The sequence below is a fragment of the Temnothorax curvispinosus genome, unplaced genomic scaffold (assembly GCF_003070985.1).
Source record: "Temnothorax curvispinosus isolate PA1 unplaced genomic scaffold, ASM307098v1 QBEX01001498.1, whole genome shotgun sequence".
Lineage (NCBI taxonomy): Eukaryota > Metazoa > Arthropoda > Insecta > Hymenoptera > Formicidae > Temnothorax > Temnothorax curvispinosus.
The window spans coordinates 1,586,621-1,606,774 of NW_020211278.1; the positions used below are offsets into that span (position 1 = coordinate 1,586,621).

A 20,154-nucleotide genomic window follows, 5' to 3' on the forward strand; every position below is an offset into this window, starting at 1 on the left:
AAATGTATAGCGTTGAAATTGCAAAAATATGTTTTAAAAAGGAAATTGCGTCTGTAAATATTTTCTTCCTACGAGTCAAGCAGTCTTGGCGTTTTTGTGAGACGATCCAATCGACATCGCGTGAGACGCGTTCGTTATAAATTTGTTGTAAACTCGACGGGCAGAGGATCGAATGCAATTAAACGACGTGTTAATTAGACGTAGGAGTGATCGTGTCGTGGAAAAGGCGCATCGACCTCGCGGTGCATCGCCGCCGCGGATTCCGAGGATCGTGTCTTAGAGCTCGCGTCATTGTACCAATTAGATTAACCAGAGACAATATTCCTCTGAGGGCCCGATGCCGTATGTTTTAATTGGGCCCCGTAGTTAGAGCCGTGCCATAATGCCGCGGCAAACCGCCTCGGCAGAAACGCGCCTATTTTTATGAGGGGATGACGTCAACCCGTGTCAATTTGCAGCTGCAAACGAGCTGCCAGCCGCGACGACACGATGGAAACAACAACGATGACGATGACGATGACAAAACGGCTCTCGCCGGTCAGTCAACCAAAGCCGCGTCTTTTTTCGTCGACCCTCCGGTTCGCGCGCATCCAGACTCCGTTAAATATCGCTTTAATTCGGCTTAATTAGTGCCGTCGTGCCGGTGGCTCGCTCTTCTCTTCGGATGAATTGACCTTACGCCCTCGCTCGTAAGCGAATCATTTACTTTCTCAGGAGTGCGTGCGGATCGCCGATGAAAAATATCCTATCTCTGTTCGCGGGACGAGTTTACGCGTTAATGGGTGAAATCGTGCCCGCGACCGGCGAGAAAACTGCGCCGATCTTTCCCGTGAGAGATCGAGAGCCGAGCAAGAGCGAGATAATTCGTTGCCACTTATCAAAAGAGAACAGGTTGGTCAGAAGAATCGTCTTCGCAAACGATGCTTTCGATGGGAGAACTCTATAATTACTTGTTCACCGGTAATGAGAATTCATTATGAATGTTTACGAAAGAGAGCACATTTTCTGCCGTTTCTGTTCGATATTCGATTGATAGTCCATTACAATTTTAATTGCATCGACACGGATACTTATGGAAGACCTTAATACGATTCCCCACTCCTTCAGCACGAAATTAATGAAAATACTAATTGTAATTGACATTCCTATCGATTTGCGAAATTGGCTAGAAAACTCATTTTAAATTTTGCACGTTATCTACTATTCTTTCTTCGATTTCAATTACGAATCTTATTATTATGGGGAAATAGATTCGAGCGGATTAATTCTCAATCCATCGACAGAAGCTAAACTGGAATATAAATATATCCTTATCATCCCGGTTAAATCAACTCGGTCGTAAGTTTTTTCGCGTTCGTAGAAATCGCTAAAAAATTCGAAAACTATGATACGCAGAAAAGAGCATTTGCCTTTCCTAATCCTATCGCTTTTCTTAAGTTGAATAAATTGAGAAGTGGGTTATTAAGCATGCAAAGCATTCTGAATGCGTTTACTCTTCTATTTTAATTAACGTATAATTACTGAAATAATTAAGTGTAAATATAAAATAGTGGTGAATAATGGTCTTTCTAGAAGTTCCCCCAACGAGAAATTGACTCCAACTTATCAAAACTTCCGCCATTAACATTAAAAGTGAAGGATCTTTGCGACACTTTACGCAATAATAAATAGGATACTTTGAAACCTAATATGATTAAATACCGTTTAAACTTCAGTATATACTTTAATATACACATAGATTATGCATTGTAATTTGCACTTTAAACTCGTCTTTACTTTCTTGAACAAATTTGCTTAAATAAAATACGCACAGTTATTAACAAACATTGCTAAATGAAACTCATCGTTGATTTGGCATTTCAAATCTCCCGGAGCGTGAAACGACGGAGGCTGATTACGATTCATCCATTAATAAAAAAAAAAAGGTTGATTTTGCGTCGAGCGTTAATTTGTGGACTTTTCAATTGCGGTACGAGAATTTAATCTTTTAGCCCTTCCATCTTTTTTTGTATAGTTACTTATTTCGTCGCGCGGTCGAGTCGTAATCTCGGTCGTAAAAACGCACGTGCAAGTGCGAATTTATTTTCTTCTCACGACGATATTTCAACGATAGGGAAGATGCAACAGAGTGGAACTCCCTTAAATGCATTTGCCAGTCGATTTAGAACATATTATGTTCATATTATAATTCGGTTATTGCTGTCGCGAATAAAATCACGAAATCGCGACGTCAGCGGAATTCAGAACATCACGTTGCTACGCACGGTTGTAAAATAATGCAAATTAAACCACAAATGCTATAAAACGCGTTATTTGCGTCGCGGCGGCGACGATAATACGGCGATACCGATAAAAGACTAAATTAGTCATTCACCTGTTGATCATGTCAGTCTCGGTCATCGGGAACGACCGGTTTCGCGCTTAACGCGCTTTGCCGGCAGTCCTATATTCCGTTTGAAGCTTCGTTCTCAAAGATCTCTCTCATTCCGAAGCGCCGCGTTCGCAGCTCGCGAGCAATTCACCTTTATGATGAATTCATGATGATTATTTATGATACCTCTGTCGGAGCAATCCGCGCCGAGTTTCTAGGTCTTAGTTCTCGACGAGAAAATTCGCTTGTGTCGTACAGAAGGGTAACGCGTGCAGATAGGTTCTGCATAAAGTATGCGATAAAAGGTCGCGCGTGAAGGTGCGGTAAGCGCATCTTCACTTTCTTACGACGTTCGCCGGAGTTTACTTCGCCGGGCTGTAACGGCCGCAAAAATGGCGCCGCCTCACCATAAATTGCTCTCGGAAATGCATTCTTTTTTCCCTCTTTTTTCCCCACCCTTACCTATCTATTCCTCTTATGGACGGAGCCACGGTAGAGGTCGTAGAGATTGCGCGATTATCGCGAAAATAACGAGATTTTGCATCGCTCGTCAAATTGGCGAGAAAGAAATCTCCCGCTGAATAAATCGAGGCGCGTATTTTATTCGTTTTTCCTTTCTGCGAATTAGCACGACCCACTGCTGACGCGCGAATATGTCGTTCCTTTATAAATATTCATGTCGTGCGATTTGACGGTATCACTAGCCGTCGGTTAATATCGGCGTCTATAAAAACGAGACGCGCTTATTCAATTTTATTATTACTTTACCGTCACTTTATCTTTATTTTTATGAAAATGGAGAGTAGGTAAGGGTCCATCAGTGACGCTGATGTTTCACGCTCTTAGAACTTTCATAATATTCGCCGTATTACGCTGTATTGACACAAGCGGTGTGCTTGTTAATGTTAGTTAATACGAAACTGTATAGTACATGGCTATCGGATTACAAGTTTCAGTACTTTGATCGCCTCTTTTTCCACGCGGGAAAACTCTTGCAACGGAGGCTGTCGGCACTATCTCGCGTAAGGGTTATCCCGTGTACTTCCTCTTTTAATCAACGCGATTGCCGGTTTAAATGGGAAAAACGAACGATTTCAATCGGCACGGTAGCAAGTGGGTCGAGGTAAAATCGAGGAACGAGAGGGAAGAAGAGAAAAAAAAGGATGAAGTAGGAATGGTTTAATAGGCAAACTCAATGGGCGACGACGTGTATGCATTTCCCGATGAAATTACTTCCTTGGCGTTTTATTCCACGCGGACGCGCTCTCTGTCGTCGAGCGTTCCCGCACAGATCTGGTACACGTGTACCGCGCGGTTTATTAACGTTATTTGCCTTATTTTTGAACTGCTGGCGGAGTGACTCCGATTTCCGTATCTACAGTCGCGTTATATATCTCTCTTTTTACGCGGCGAGGCGTTAAACGCGCGTGTATGCAAGGAAAATGTGTGGCTTTAGCTATCCGCGCAACTTGAATATACATCGATATTCACGCACGTTTTAAATCGTTTTTGACCGATCCGAAAATTTTGAACCGACCGTTCATCATTGTTGAATCACGATATTTTATTGCTTCTATTTATACCTCGTTTTACGCGAGGAAATATATATTCCCCTAGGGAATGTTCGACGTTTATTCGGCTGAAGGCCCGCTCCATAAAATTTCCGCTTTTAAATCGTCTTAACACCGAATAAACGGGTTTTCTATATAATGGAATTGTTGTTGCTTATTTAAATAGAATTGAACAAACGTTTCCCTCTCGCAAATGCAAACAATACGAGACACATGGTAAAAAAACACTATTTTTTTATTTTATTATTAACAAAAAATTTATGTTGTACTCTTCTGCAATATAAAACATAAAATTTTATATTTTGAACGTCATAATAATTAATTGGCGAGATCAGTCATTAAGATCAACTCTGCTAAACGTCACCGCTTGCGATTTTTGCGGGTTGTTTACGTTTCTCTCGCGAGATTGCTCGTATAACACTATACTTTCTTTTTGACCGTAACAAAAATTTTACGCTGCAATAAATTCCTCCGGGTTTATTATGCGTCCCGATATAATTTACTGCATCACTGAAAATAATTTTCCTACACGATAGGTGAATTCGTGTCATTTCATCGAAGTTATTCCAGGCGTTTGTTGCGTCTGTAGTCGCGATGCACTACTGTGTTTATGCGCCGCGCAGTAATAAATCCAATCTAATCGAAACAGGCGGAAGTCATTAGCGTTCTCGACGCTTCGAATTGATGTCCACCTGATGATAGACCCAGTCTCAGAGGTGGCCTACTTTTTACAGCATTACAACGAGGTTCTGAAGCCACGATATAAGAATTTTAAACATAAACATGACTCACAAACGATTCGATTAAAATTCAATTTAATGAAACTGATAGCCTTTCCTCCTTGATTGTTAATCAAGCATTCTGTTACAGAATGCTGGAATTTCTATTAATCGAAACGCTAACAGTTTATATTCATGTTTTTTTAATGTAAATTCTTATATTAATAATGTTAAAAATGATGAATAATTATCTTTTTTATTAATTTTGACAATAAAAGCAAGATGAGTAAGATAAGATATTTAATATATCAACAAAATATCAATTGTCTGTGAAAGATATGCTAAAATTTTATAAAGCATAGATTTATTCTAGTCGTGTGTGGTATTCGTCGGTATAATTTGTGCAGAGATCAAGCGCGGGAAGAAAAAAGGGAGGATGTAAACACATTTGTAGTTGGTAATCGAACAAGAATGACAGCGATAATAATTCACGGGAGAAATTTTTCCATTTCATGTTGAATATGATTATTTTCTATTTGTAAAGTACATCTCATTTTTCATTGAATTTAAAGATGAGCGGTTCCCTCCATAATGCAAGTTCGAGTATACGTATGTAGGTCGCATCGATGAAAGTAGATGAATTTAAAGCAAGCAATTGAATCGTAACTGAATAAAAGTATCTGGCTATGTATGCATGTTTCGTAGCCGAGATATGTCTATTTTATTTCTGCGTTACGCAAGTATAATAATCTTGACGTCGCGATGCATATGACAAGCGTACTCGAGGATTCTTTTGTACCGGAAATTTTTCTCGATGAGCCACGTTCTACATTTTCGTTATTATTCGAGATCAACATGATCGTATGAATTTCGAAAAACCGTGATATAAACTTTTATATTTCGCGCTTAACTAAAGTACGTTACTCTGTTTAATTTCATGCAATCAACATTTGTTTTTTATTTCTCTGCAAGGTTGGAAACACTTTTATTTCAAATATGATTAATGCAGTTATATCGAAAATAATGTCGGTGGAAACTTTTTGCTGTTTTATTTTATTTGTACACTCTGGTACTTTAATGTTTCCCAAGCATTTTTTAATTTTATATAAACTATCATTTAAAGAACGTTATTTTCTCATTAAACATCTGATTTATCTTCTTTGAATTTAAAATAAAATTTAATTGTACCCAAGAGAGGTTGAATGATAAGAGATGATGAATATTATATATCATTCTCATAAATCTTTTAAAAATACATCAAAATAACGGTAGCTAGAATCGCGTGCTTTACGTTATGTACTTGACCTTACACGTACACTATAACATCAAGTTTGACTGCATTCATGAGACGTTACGTACGCTCCGGAGATTTTGTTTCTCGAAGAGCGAAGACATTTAACATATGTTTTTATTACGAATAATATATACACGTTTATTATTATGCAAAAATAATAACCGCTGTTTTCGCGACATCTTAAAGGTGACAAGTTTACGTTGCTAACGGGTGCAGACTAAAGTTGATCGAAGCGAGGTTTGCTTCCTTGTTTGCGTCCATCTATGCGAAGCGTATAGAAGGGAAAATATTTTTATTGGTTTGGAAGATACATGATACTCTATTCTGAACATACCTAAAAAAAAGGGTGCTCTATACGTGATACTTTGTTTTGAATATACCTCAAAAATAGGGTGCTATTGTATACTTTTGGTCGGGAGTACTAGACGTATTACTGAATATCTTGTATATTATGTAGATGTCCATAATCCCTCTTGCGGTGAACAAGCCATTCATATACGTTATATGCACGCTCATCTCCATCGACTATGAAAATCCTGTTAATACAGATGGAAAAGCACCTTTGAAAATTATTCTCTGCACTTTTGTTTTCGATGAAATTATGGAAGACAGGTGATAAGTATAGACATTGGTTGGTTTACTGAAATACGTTTTTATTCACTCAACATATTAATTTTTATTTCTTTTCGAATCTTTCGTTACTAAAATTTGTGAAATATTTTCTCTCTTTCCCTGAAATAGGACCCGTCCAAATAATAAAACAATCTAACTGCAGTTTCTGTTGTTTTAAGCAGAACCGCAATTTTTTTCACAGTATTCGCGAGATGACTGGATCAGTTTGTAGTTTCGACGTCGCCGCGTCGCGAAGAATAGAAGAAAAAAAAAGTTCTCTCTTTTCTGACCCATTCAAATCTCTCAAGACTCTAACTAGATGCATCGCAACTTCTTCCCACATCTGTCGAAGTTTTCCGTGTTACATAAGATTGCGAAAACTTTCATGCTAATTTCGTTTCAAATGTGATTTCGGATACGCGTGGTTCTTATATCTCGTTTTATCTCGCTCGAATATTAAATAGAAAACCAAAAAGTATGTTATGAAGGAAAACAGAATATCGCAAAAATCTAACATACTTTCTATCTAACTTTTTATCCCAATTCCGAAGGTAAACACGTTTGTGATCTTATTCTGCCGCGATTGTGGGCGATCGTGCATAATATCTGAATGACATGCGGCGTCACAGGTGTATTTTTCTTGCTACCGAGAGCTCATCGAGAGCGAAGAAACATCGCGTATTGAAACGAGACAACTGCGGGAGACGCAGTTCAGTTTTTAATGAGACGCAGTCTCTCATTGCACGTTTCTCTCGGCGTTTACTATTCACCGCAACAACTTCGTGTATTTTATCTCTTTGACTGTTTTCTTCTAAAAAAATGAGAGCTGCTTGTTATTTCTTTTTTAGTCCACTCAAGTACTGTATACTTTTCTCAAGATGCATAATAAATTCTATAAAATATTATTAGTATGCTATTTGTTGCTTCTTCTACAGAGAAAAATAGCGAAGCAAAGAAATTTTCTTGATTCATAAATTACAAATACTTTTTAGTCTTGTTTATGTATTAACACGAGATGAAATTCATGACTATCTTGTTATTTTCACTCGCAATTGTCGTGGCATAAGGTGATAAGTCAGTGATAACTAGTTTCCCCTTATGATTGCAGATACCTTCTTAATAAAGGTGACTTGCGTTTTCACGATATTATTCGCAGTATAGATTGCAAGAAACGCAAATTCATGTCCGTAGTTTGAAGGCAGTTAAAAATAAAATATCGCGCGAGTGCATAATTATTAACTGGAATTATAGAAACGATCTTTCATTAGTCATGACGGTAAATTTAATCCGAGATATCGCGACAATAATACCAAATCGCGATAATAATTCTCAAAATCTCTTCAATTTCGTTTAAAAAGGTGAAAAACAAGTGCAATTTCTTTAAATATAATTCCTTTTTCTTCACGTTTCGTCCGTAAAAATTAAGTTCTTATGTTATATCCTATATATCGATTTATATATGTATACACATCATATATAAACACGAATGAATGATAGAAACACAACTATGGCAAACCGTATATATCTGCGATATTTCTCTATCTAGTTACAGTATATAAAACGATACGGATGTTACGAGTTAAATAAAATTTCATTTCCGTTGAAATATTTCGTACGTAAACAATGAAGATTGTTTGTCAGCTCGCTAATCCAAAATTGCGCAAATGTCACCAGATAAGCCCTGCAGCTACATTTTTTTATATTACGCGGCCGCGTATATTGCAGTAGCCGGCGATAACTACGAAGTGATAATCCGTGATATTATTTCTTACTCGACAAAAATCCACGTAGACGTCGAGCAAGTAATAATGAAATTGACTTTTCGCGCTAAGCCAGCAGTACGTGATAAGAATAGCTTCTACCCCGAAAGCTAACTTTCGTAGACGAAACGGGTCTTCGGTTATCCCTGGCGTAAAGGGTGTATCAAGCTTACGGCGCGTATTCACGTACTTATATGGGGGTATATATAAGAAACCCTCATATAACATAGCACTTGTTGCTCCTTTCGACGAGTCTAAAGGGCGAAAAAAAACCTGCCAAGAGAGATAAATCTGCCTATAATAGATAGTCTATGCGAAGCTCGGAATATCTGAGTCAAGTCTGGAGAGTGCTATGAGTCATATTTCTTTAATCTCAAGAAATAAGAACTCGCGAAAATTCCCAATCTAAATAAAGTCCTATATATATTCCATTACCTACACTTTTTCACAGTTGCTATAAAAGCACTAATAATTTTATATTAGATACAATAAATTAATTTGGCACAAACATGTATATGATTTTATGTCACATTATACACTTTTATAAATTATTTCACGTAAATATTTCTATTATTACTGATTTGTATCGTTACACCGTTTAATCCCTTGGTGTAAACAGCCCGTTTTTATTAAAGATCAATTTGGAATTATTCATGATTTTATCTGACCTCTCCAAATCGGCATAAATAAATCATATCCGTAAAATTCACTTTTTACTCGTTGAACGAGCTGTAACAAGCGCATGTTTGCGTCATAAAATCCACGAGGATCTTCGTCTATTTGTGCAAAACTATGCGTCTGTATAATCTCTACACGCGAAATATTGCGGTACACCGAAATATGGCATGCGACTGCAATAACTCATCGCCATCGGGAATGCACTTCGTCATCTGCGGCTTAATTTTCGGCCGAATTTACGAGTCACGTTTTCACGCTCTCACAGAGCCTCGCGCGGGACGAGTTTTTATTCATCCGACGAAAGAAAAGTTTTAACGAAATATCCTTTTCTAAAAAGGAGATGTGAAGTTTATTGTTGCCGCTTTTCCGCGATGCCGATTGGTTTCCTTGCTGCGCTTACTTCATTTGCAGCTGTCATTGTATATTTTGACAGTTGTGTATAATAGGGTTAATAGTGAAATGTTAAAGATAAATAGCGCGCGCGTAGCGCGCGTCTGTAGTGTCTAGTGCTTCTAAAAAGTGCGTTCTATATTGAACAACGATTTACACAGAAATATATATTTCACTTTTTGTATACTTCTTTATACTACAACGGACGCAACGTGTCGACAAAAAATATACAAAGTATAACTCTGATAAAAATAGTACATAATAAGTCAACTTGGCTTTAACAATTATTTATCGTAAATTTTTGGCATAATTTTGTCGACATGTAATTTTGAAATTTAATTCACGAAAAATTCTGTCATTAGATATCATGTAATTTCATACTTTACGCTAATTTCATACTTGCGCTAATTCTCTTCAATTAAGCCTTTAATTAAATCTTTCAAATTAAGCCTTTAATTAAATTACATAAAATCCAATTAGAGTTAAGATAATAAATTGAAATTAATCGTGAAAAAAATTGTGTAAGGAAGTGAATTAAACTTAGGCGAGATATTACTGAAAGCGGGGTATTAAAAAAGGTACGCGGGACTTAATGCACCATCCGTTGACGATATGATGGAGCTTATAAGTTTCCCACGGGAATCTTCGTAGCATATATCCATAAACTCCAGCAACTTTGGCAGTTTCGCCGGATAAAAGCGACCACATGCAGTGCCGCAGCGACATTGGGGATGCATGCGGCGTTAATCGGACGTAACCGCTTTACGCTGGAATTTGCAGCCACAATGACGCTAGGTAACCTGACGCAGTTATTATCATATTACGTAGCTTCGATCGATGAAGATTGAAAGCCCTAAATTGGGCGCACCGCGGGGGAATTCGGTCGCCGTTAGCGCGAATTAATGAGTTTTAAACGCGGACCGCGTGTCGTTCGAAACGATTATTCCACGGTAATGTTTGCCTTTATGTGGAATTGGATATCGACGCAATATCACTCGTGATTGCTAATTAGAACTGCGGCTCCATGGAGGCGCATTGCTTGCGGGTAAACGCGCGGGAATCGAGAATCGAGGATTTCGAGAAGCATTTCAGGTCGCGCGGCTTAGCGCGTTCGTGTAAATCTGTGAATGAAACGAACGCAATTGGAAGCCTGTTGCTTGTAAAAGCTGATACACTTTAATTACAACGGTGAACGAAATGCACTGACATATACGTATTTATTCTCGTGGCATTTATTTCGCAACAAAACTTTCGTAATCATTTGAAAAAGATTTCCTTGTCTCCATTTCCCTGTCCGCGCGACGTTTCGTACGAAGCGAATGTCCCTTGCTGTAATTGCCAAGAGCATTGTGCAGAAAATAATGGAATTTTGGTTCGAAAACTCATGAACAATAAGCGTTTCTTTGCACAGCGGGAGAGTAACAATCTGTTTAATTAGCTGGTCGTTCTATTATCCTCACGTTCACGTTGCATCACGTTTTGTCAAGTTTTCCCTTCGCCAACTCGCGATATCGCCTCAGTCAGCAAGATTTTAATTGCACGTGCATTTGAAAAACATATTGTACACGTGTACAAATGCATGTGTGCGGATGTGAATGCGTGAACACGCGGCGAACGAGCTTTAGCGTCGTGGGGAATTACCGGCTTCGCGTGCGATGCGGCTGACGCAGTAAGAAATATTTTTCCGGACGTTTATCCCGCCGGGAACATTTCATATACATCTGTCACGTGTCAGTCGTGACGAAAACATTCGATATTAATAATCGTTAAAAGCATACTCCCGGAGGAAGATGTACATCGACGTTTCCGTAATCAGTTGCGGTCTGATCTATAAGTGTACCCCTCGAGAGTATATAAGCCATGTGAGCGAACACGAAATGTACCGGCTTAATTTAATTGCGCCCATATCAATCGATACGTTAATCAACCGTGTATACTCATACGCGGAGTGTACATCTTGCAAGCGAAGTCCCTTCGACAAACAATATACTTGTTATCGACGTATATCAGATCATATAGGCGGCGGTGATAGGATTATAACGCGGAGCCAATATATTCGGATTCATAAATTCAGATTCGTGTTATCTATTTCGCGCACGTGGCTCTACCTTGTTTTCTATCATTCCTGGCGCCAAGAGTGCATGGATTCAATTCTATACTACTTAAAACTATGTATGACACAGAAAAATAACAGGTTTGCGTGTGCCGACAATAAATCACGAATAAATCGCTTGAGCTGAATTTTTACGATTATGATTACTACTTGTCTTAATCGAAGCATCGAATTTTTGATAATTTTTTAGGTGGTTTATTTCTTCTGTGACAGAAAAAGACAGATTCTTTTGCGTTTATTCGTGAAAGGTGTTTAACGCTAAATAAACATAAAAGATTGAATTTTACGGTAATCTCGGCTTTAAATAAAGCGTCGAACTTTTCGTGATGTTTCACACTCGCAATGGGCCTCCCGATTAAGCAAAACCGGCGCAAAATTTGATAAATCTATTATTTCCCGATTCTTCTTCCCGGATCGCAACAGACGCTTTTCTGGGTCCCGTATGCGATTACGTGATCGCGCCCGTAGCCAGATACGCGGGGGTATGGGGCATACCCGTGCTGACGGCGGGCGCGCAGGCGGAGGCGTTTCGTCACAAGGGCGAGCATTACCCGACGTTAACCAGGATGATGGGCTCCCATCGTTTGGTGGGCGACGCGTTCAGACATATCCTACGGCGTTTCGGATGGAAAATCTGCGGTCTGCTGTTTCACAATCACGAGATGGCCAGCAGCAGAGGCAATTCCGAGTGCCATTTCACGCTGAGCGCCGTATTCACGGCGCTCAATCAAACGCCGGTGCACAAGAGCTTCAACCAGGAGACCACCACCGCCGAGGATTACAGAAACCTGCTCAGCTTCGTCTCGAAATCCGCACGGAGTAAGTCCGCTCGATTCACGATGATTGTTCCCTCATTAATTCATTCGCCCTCCTAATCGCGGAAGTCTTCTGATTCATCAGAAGAACGGTATATACAAAATATCAACGAAAGTGTCGGAAATTCGACATTTGTGACGTATTTTTGCTCGCAAAAATGAAAACGTTTTTTATTGTGTAGATTAATTCAAACATGCACGCGTGACAAAGTTATGACAAACTAATCTATTTTGAACTGGTCAAAAAGTTCATGTGATATATTTTATTTATAAAAATAAAAATATGTGTGTGGAACTTCTCCTACAAAATGTGTAAAATGTGCATATGTTCTAAAAATGTATTCAGAGTCATCACATATGCTCATACAAAACACATGTTTATTAGAAAATATTCGGAATATTAATATAGATGTGTTTTTTTTTTGCAATTTACGGAATAGAAAGTAGAAGAGGAAAAAAGTTTATGTAAAGTTTTAATGGAATAAATCCTGCTAAAAAATTAAAAAATTAATAGACTGTAATAGAATTTTTAAGATTTCTTTTTGCAAAGAAGATTTATTATATTTCAGACGAACTCTTTTTTCCTCTTTTACATTGCCTATTTTATAATTTATATAGAGAAACCTGCATTTCCGAGTTTTCCGTAATATATGTTCGTTCATTTAACTCAGCGCATAACGTAATTGCGCACCCTAAATAATTTTGTGTTGTGCTTTCAGACTTTACATAAATCAATCAGCTTTTATCAGAGCCGACGTGGCGTGTAACGTTTAGCGTTTAACGTTTAACACTGCTAAAGGACGTCGCGTTGTGAAACGCGGGCTTGATAGTCCACGGACGGTGAACTTCGACACCATCATTTAATTGATATCGTTTACGAAGTTTGCCTCTACAAGTGCGCCCCTTGCCTTTTACTCGTTGATCGTGTTTAACACTTCAAACTCGTCAACTAGGTTTACATGCGTTATCCGAACGTTAAATAAATTTCCATTAACAACTCCATTCCTGTGGGTAACGCACAATCGGCTCTCTTCGGAAGGCCGAGGAGCTTTCATCGGTATTTAGTAAAACGACGCATTCGCATTGCGCGCGTTTCTCATGATTACGATGTAATTAATCATCTTACAGGTATTGCGAAAATTGAATACGTCGCACGGGGTAACGAAGCGGAGAGCACGTCTCCGCGTGCAATTAATTAATTTGATGTACCCGGGGCGTGATACCGCAATGATCGAGTTATGTCATAAATTTCAGAGCACTTTATCGGAACGTCACATTTCGCGACGAGCAATTCTCTCTCACGATATCGCACAGGTGATTCGTACGAGCGGAGCTTCATCTTGAAAATGTCTCCACGCTTGTTCCTCATCGTTCCCCACATGCTCGAATCTTCAAATCGCATTACAAAGAGTTCACGGTAGACTTATTCTCAATAGGAGTGAAACAAGCTGCGGAATATGTCTCTTCGATTTGATGCTATCTGCGCGGCACTTGCAACTTCCAGGAAAGCACAAATATTTTTGACCCAAATACCGGATAACACTTTGAATCATAATATAAAGAATAAAAGAGATTGTATCCTCTTACTTTTTCAAGATGCTTTTTCAAATTATTCTATAACGAAGAGCGCATAAAAGGAACAATGACATTTCAAGTGAGATAAATTAAGAGATTGAAATCTCTTAATCTCTTAATCTATTTTAAACAAAACTCTTTGAAACATGTGCATATAAAGAATAATTTGTTGAAGGTAAAATAAAAAAACTAATTAAATCGTATTATGTTTTCTACAGATCTTAAATTTTCAAATAAATTTGCTATTGCCAAAAATTAATTATTGCTTAATCGATTTTTAATCATTATCATCACCATCGTCAGATCCACCGTCGTTAGATATGTAACGCCATAAAGTTACTTGATGGTTCTCGTGAATTTTAATCGCGCTCGTGTCTGATTGCAAGAACGAACTTTTAGAACAACGCCGCTAGGAATTCGTAGTCGATCGAGACGCCGACACGATCCGATTTCCGAGAAGTCGACATTAACAGGACGTGGCGCACCGTGTCGTCACCGATCTCGCGATCTACGTTAAATTACTAGCGAATGCCATAAATCGTCGATTGATTGGAATTCTCAAAGTTCCGCTGTGTGTATGTCGAAGAACGGATTCTTATCGAATTTTTCATTCTCCGCCTCGCGCGAAAGGAACGATGATTCAGTACCCCGCGCTGTCTCGCCGAGATCTCACGTCTATGCTATAAATAATATCCGAAACAATAAGGCAAGCTGATAACGGGATATCTGCTTCATGCTTAATGTGGGTTGGATATTAATCTCGATATATTGTGCAAAACGTTTAATCTTGGCGTTATTGATATCCACGATACATTTCTGCTACGGGTTATTGCGAAGTAAAAATATTTATTTTATATAATGTGTATGTGTGTTATCAATTTCATATCAAGATGGAACACTTATCAAACGTTTTGTGTTGGCAATCGTATGCACACAGTTTTTCTGAATGCATGTTTGATCTATTTATGCATATTTTCAAAGTTTTTTATGATAAATTATTTTATATTTAATACATAAATTAATATTACTAAATAGACGCGAGTATTAATAATATATTGTTTATTATATGTAAAAATACCAAAAAATATTCAACAATAGTTATATTTTTTTTAACATTATATTAGCGCATAAAATATCCTCTTTGTTTATTCGGTCTTATTTTATCTCTAATAATATATCTTTTATCTTTTATTATAATTAATAAATTACTTACAGTTATATTTTAAATTTATACAAGATGTATAAAGTTTTACTTACGATCGAATTTCTAAAGCGTTATTTGAAAGTTTCCGACTGTAATTCTTATCAAATTTCCTCAAAAGAGGTGTTGCAAAGCAAGTGTCTGTTGTCAGTATTATCACATTACCGTGCCGGGAAACGAAATTACACAACGAGTTTACATTTAACTCTATTCGAACGGCTGTCTCAGGTACGTGTGTCTACGAAGTAACGGGGGCGCAAGACGAGATATAAAAGAGAAGTAAAAGAAGATTCGATCTATGTGATAATGAGGCTATTCCCGGTATACAGACGTATAACATCGATCTATCCATTTTACCCACATCGGCGGCTGATCCGAGCTCTGCTCGTCTTTTCGTTTTACGCCTCGACTACTTTTTACCGGCGTTCAAATTTTCAATCGATGTAGGGTGTTACGCTCTCGATGAGTCGAACCGATCGTTTATCGCGATATTCTCTGTGCCTTCTGTACATGACTTTGAAGTCGATTTTCATCGCGACTGACTCAGCGATTGTTTAATCAAATTTCCTCGCCTTGTATTAAAGACGGTGTCCTTTACCCTCGCCTTTACCTATCTAGATCTACTTATCAATATTCGGATCTCGAAAATTTGAAAGAAGATGAAAATACTTCACGCTTTAATCTTTTACGAGTATGCTCTCGAAATGCTTTGTAGTTGTAATTTTTTTCACAAAAACTGAACAAGACTTGCGTATCTCGATTTACCAATAGGGAAAGAAATTTCAGGAAAATTTTCCAAGCTCGAAAAAATATCAGCGATGCTGATACACAGTAAAAAATAAAATGTTAATCGTAACATTTTTTAAATGTCCCAGAAAGTCCACTCTTGAGTTAGAATAACTCATTCATCGTGTGTTACTTGTTGACAAATTAGAAATGTTAATTTATTGACACTATATTTTACATTTATATTTGTTCTTTTAACTTTAAGTATAATGTTAAAATAACTTGTAAAAAATGTCGATATAACATATTTGAATAAACGATAGTTATTTCAACTAAGAGAAATGTTGTTTTGAACATTTGATTGTAGTAAAATTGATTATTTTGTATGTCAAAGTTTACGATTATTTGAAGATTTACTTTAACTTTTGTTTATGTTAAAATAACTTTAAGACGTGTTGATTTTTTGAAATAATTATGTTAAAAGAACTCAAAATAATATTCAATTTCTAAATGACATACATAAAGTGTTAAGTTATCACATTGACATTAATACAACACATAAAAATGTTACAAAAATAATAACATAGCTGTTGTATGTTAATTTTACATTGAAATAATAGTCAAATCTTGGTAACACAAGAAAATTTTAACATTTGGACGCACGATTTTTTACTGTGTAATCAGTTTGAATGCAAGGATTCTCTTTTCTACAAGAGATCTCGTATTTTTATTCGACAGCAAGATACAATTTGTGAAATTAATTAAAACTAACTAGTCAAGTTCTAATAATAAACTAGTTAAAGTTCTCTTTGGTAGCTCATTCAGTCAATTCTTTTCTTATGCAACTTTTATTTTATATTACAAAAGAGAGCGTGACGAGGAAATAAAATTTTTCGGAATTAATATGCCTAAAAATCTGAATAAGCGTAAATTGAAAACGTACAAAAGAATGCGTCACAAAATTTCGATCGACATCCGTTACGATATTTTAGCGTATAATTTTATATATACATATTATCGAGAGATATTAGAAATATATTAAAATCACTCGTCGCATCTTACTGCAATCATAATTACGTCTATATATCCCCATTCTAGTGCAGTTTTCCATAACTGCATTTAATCGAAACGCCTTAAGCGTCGCGGGGTGAAGAAATACGGTTGGAACGGCGCGGCGCGTAAACTTTAGCCGATATCAATGTCATTACGTCGGCGGGATGTCTGTGCTCATGATATAATGGAACGAACTTTACCCCTTTGTATCGTATGACTCTAGTTAATCGTCGTCATTGGTGGTAGCTACGGTGGCGTTAAATGAAGAGCATCTCTAATGAGAAACTGAGTGGGATCGACTCATAATAATGCAACTACGACAACGCTTCCCATCTTACTGACGTTACGATTACGAGACAATACGTCTCATTCGCTCGCTTTATTTCGAAAATAACATGTAAATACAGTAGAGCGCGATGTTCTACAACGTCGATTTGTACGAGGTACGCGAATAAATAGCATGTACGAAGTTGTGTTTAACAAAATCAGATTAAGAGAACATTTTATCGTTAATTAGTACAAAATGAACAGACTCTCAAAATGTTAATGTCCCGAATTGTGTCTTGATCCAAAGTTAGTTAAAGGCGCATGCGAGAGTTGCACCGATTAATGGCGCGTGTTTGACTTGTCGTAAAAGCGGGATTATGACTTTGCTTGGATAAACGTTTATATCTGGCTTGGCGCGTTGCGGTGCAACGATACGAGCAGCCCCGGATTATTTTGTGAAAGCGCATTTTGCTTAAACATGTCTCGTGAGGCTCAAGACATCTGCGAAACGATTTCGTAGGACCAGTTCTTTTAATAACACGTCTGATTTTTAAATGTGTTACTCATTGTAAATACCTGAAGTACATAAAATTATTACTAATTTTCTGTGAAAATTGTTTGGAATAATCAGTGAAATAAAAAATATGTTCTTTTAAGTGCTTAAAATCATATGAATAAAATAAACATTATCATTATTTGCATAATACGTATAATAACATTATATAACGTTTAATTAATCATATAGTTTTTACTAACGAATCGTAAAAGGCAATCTTTCTCAAGATATATTAAAATGTATATACATTATACATACAACACACACACACACACACACACATATAACTTTATAGCATTGTAACAATTTCACGAACAACAGTTTTCTATAATATTAGACGTTTATGTGAGCAAGTCAATTTCTGAAAGCGCCATAACTGAAATCGTTTCCTCTCTTCGAAAAATTCAAACGATATAATAAAACCGAGGATAAAGCTCAGCGCAGATTTTATTTAGATTTTTGTGTTTCGTGAAAGTGTTCTCTGAAATGACAAAGCGAAAAAACATCGCAATTATTTTTAACTCATATAGCTACAATGCAATTTCTGTAATATTTTTATTTCATAATGGCAAAAAAGAAATTATTAACTTCAAACATGCTCGCGCTAAATTATCTAATGTTTAACGAAATTCATACGTTTTTATTACAAGTTTCTTTTGCGTGCGCAATATTCCCGTTTTATGAAATTCGAGCAGTTTTACATGTTCGTTGTCGACGTACAGGTAAAATGCCTGACGAACGTCGGTGATGTACAGAAGATTTTCACGTCGAATTTTATATCTCTCGTCGTAACACGAAGAATATTCATCTCTCCGTAATATCTTAAGCGCGTGCGAGATTTGACAAGATGACGCGCGCTTTGGGAAGACTCACGTGCAAGAGCGTTCGCACGTCAAACAGCAATGTAGAAGCGACTGTGAAACGTGTCGACGTATATGGTATTCTACTTTAAAGAGAAACGGTAATCGAAACTTCCTTGTCTTCCCCGTCTATCTATGTACATACATCTCCCTGAATTTCGCGTTAAATCCGCTGAGTTTAAGCTGGATTGAACTAGGATAAAGATGTCGAAGCACAATATACGACAACGATTCTAGATCGTTGAAGTTGAACTTTACAAACGGTATTATTCACCTTGCTGCTGTGCTCTGATAATGTTTTGCAATTTTGGAATTTGTATGAAACGTAAGTGCATCAATGGATAATCACCCGCTAGTTTATCGGCAAATAATAACCATTTAATCTATGTATATTAATTTTTGCAATTATATAAAGTTATATTAATTGAAGAACTTATTTCTCCATATAAACCATCTTAAATCCGTATTTAAGAAATAGAGATTATGTATTTAAAAAAAATTTGAAAAAAAGAACCGTCACAGATACATAATCTCTATTTTTTAAGACTGTGAGTTAAACCTTGGAAATATTTGAAAATGTGTGTATGTGTGTAAGCCCCAGAATATATTTTTAAATAAAATAAGAGACAAGATGCGATAAAAATAAGAGATAAGAATACGATAAAAACTTCGCTAGCAAAAAGGTTGATGCAAGAATATATCTTGATCAGTCATCTATACCGATGCATCTATAGATTATTCATTTTTTTTTTAAATTCTACTCTCGCGCATACGTTAACATACGTGGGCCTACCTTCATGTAAAATTAAGTGGATATACTTGTGCCACATTCGTATGCAGCAAACTGCAAATGCGATTGGATCGAGCGCATATCGGAAAGTGGCTCGACCGCGATAATATTTATATAGATCTCAACATGTCTCCCAAGAAATCGTTTTTTCTTTATGTTTCAGTCGTGGTGATGTGCGCTAATTCAACGACCATCCGGGAAATATTGCTGGCTGCCGAGGAGCTCGGGATGGTGGACTCAGGGGAGTACGTGTTCTTCTCCATAGAGCTCTCCTCCAGGTAAGCGGAGTAAACTCGCAATTTTACCACTAAGAGTAATTGCGTGTGTTATTCGTCGTCGCGTATCTTGAATAGAGCGCTATTACGGAAATTTCGTACGGAATAAAAAGTATACGCACGGCTATATAAATGTAACGTACCATGAACATTTTAATAAGATAGAAGATAGAACATAAGATAATCCTTGTACGTTTTGAAAGAGAGCACAAAGTAGAGAAAGATAATTTCGAGGAAAAATTGTCTTATCTGAAAGAATTAACAGACTTATCTTTGCGTCTAACACGTTTTTAATCTTTCTCTTTTCGATATGAGAGATATCTCATCTGAAATATTTTGTTTAAAAATTAAAATTTTGTTGAGAGAGAAACACGCGACCGTCATGATATACAATCAATTTAGAAGAAAATGCCATTTACAGTCCGAGCTGGATCTTGGTAGTCTAATAACATTTATCTGTATTTCCAAGTATACAAATTTCCTATAACAAACTACGCGTCGATTGTTTGTTGGCTTTAAAACACAGCT

The 20,154-nt window shown here is 37.1% G+C and overlaps 1 protein-coding gene across 7 annotated transcripts in view; it reads left to right on the forward strand.

The window, feature by feature from the left end:
* The window catches only part of LOC112464556 (atrial natriuretic peptide receptor 1-like), a 94,455-nt gene that overhangs the window by 21,652 nt on the left and 52,649 nt on the right, over window positions 1-20,154 (forward strand). For 4 of the 7 annotated variants that reach the window (XM_025031605.1, XM_025031614.1, XM_025031622.1 and 1 more), the window contains exons 3-4: window positions 11,932-12,327; window positions 19,515-19,629. In XM_025031605.1, coding sequence (XP_024887373.1) covers window positions 11,932-12,327; window positions 19,515-19,629 — 511 coding nt within the window. The remainder of the gene's footprint in view (window positions 1-11,931; window positions 12,328-19,514; window positions 19,630-20,154) is intronic. The other 3 variants (XM_025031642.1, XM_025031656.1, XM_025031650.1) reach the window with 1 other exon arrangement.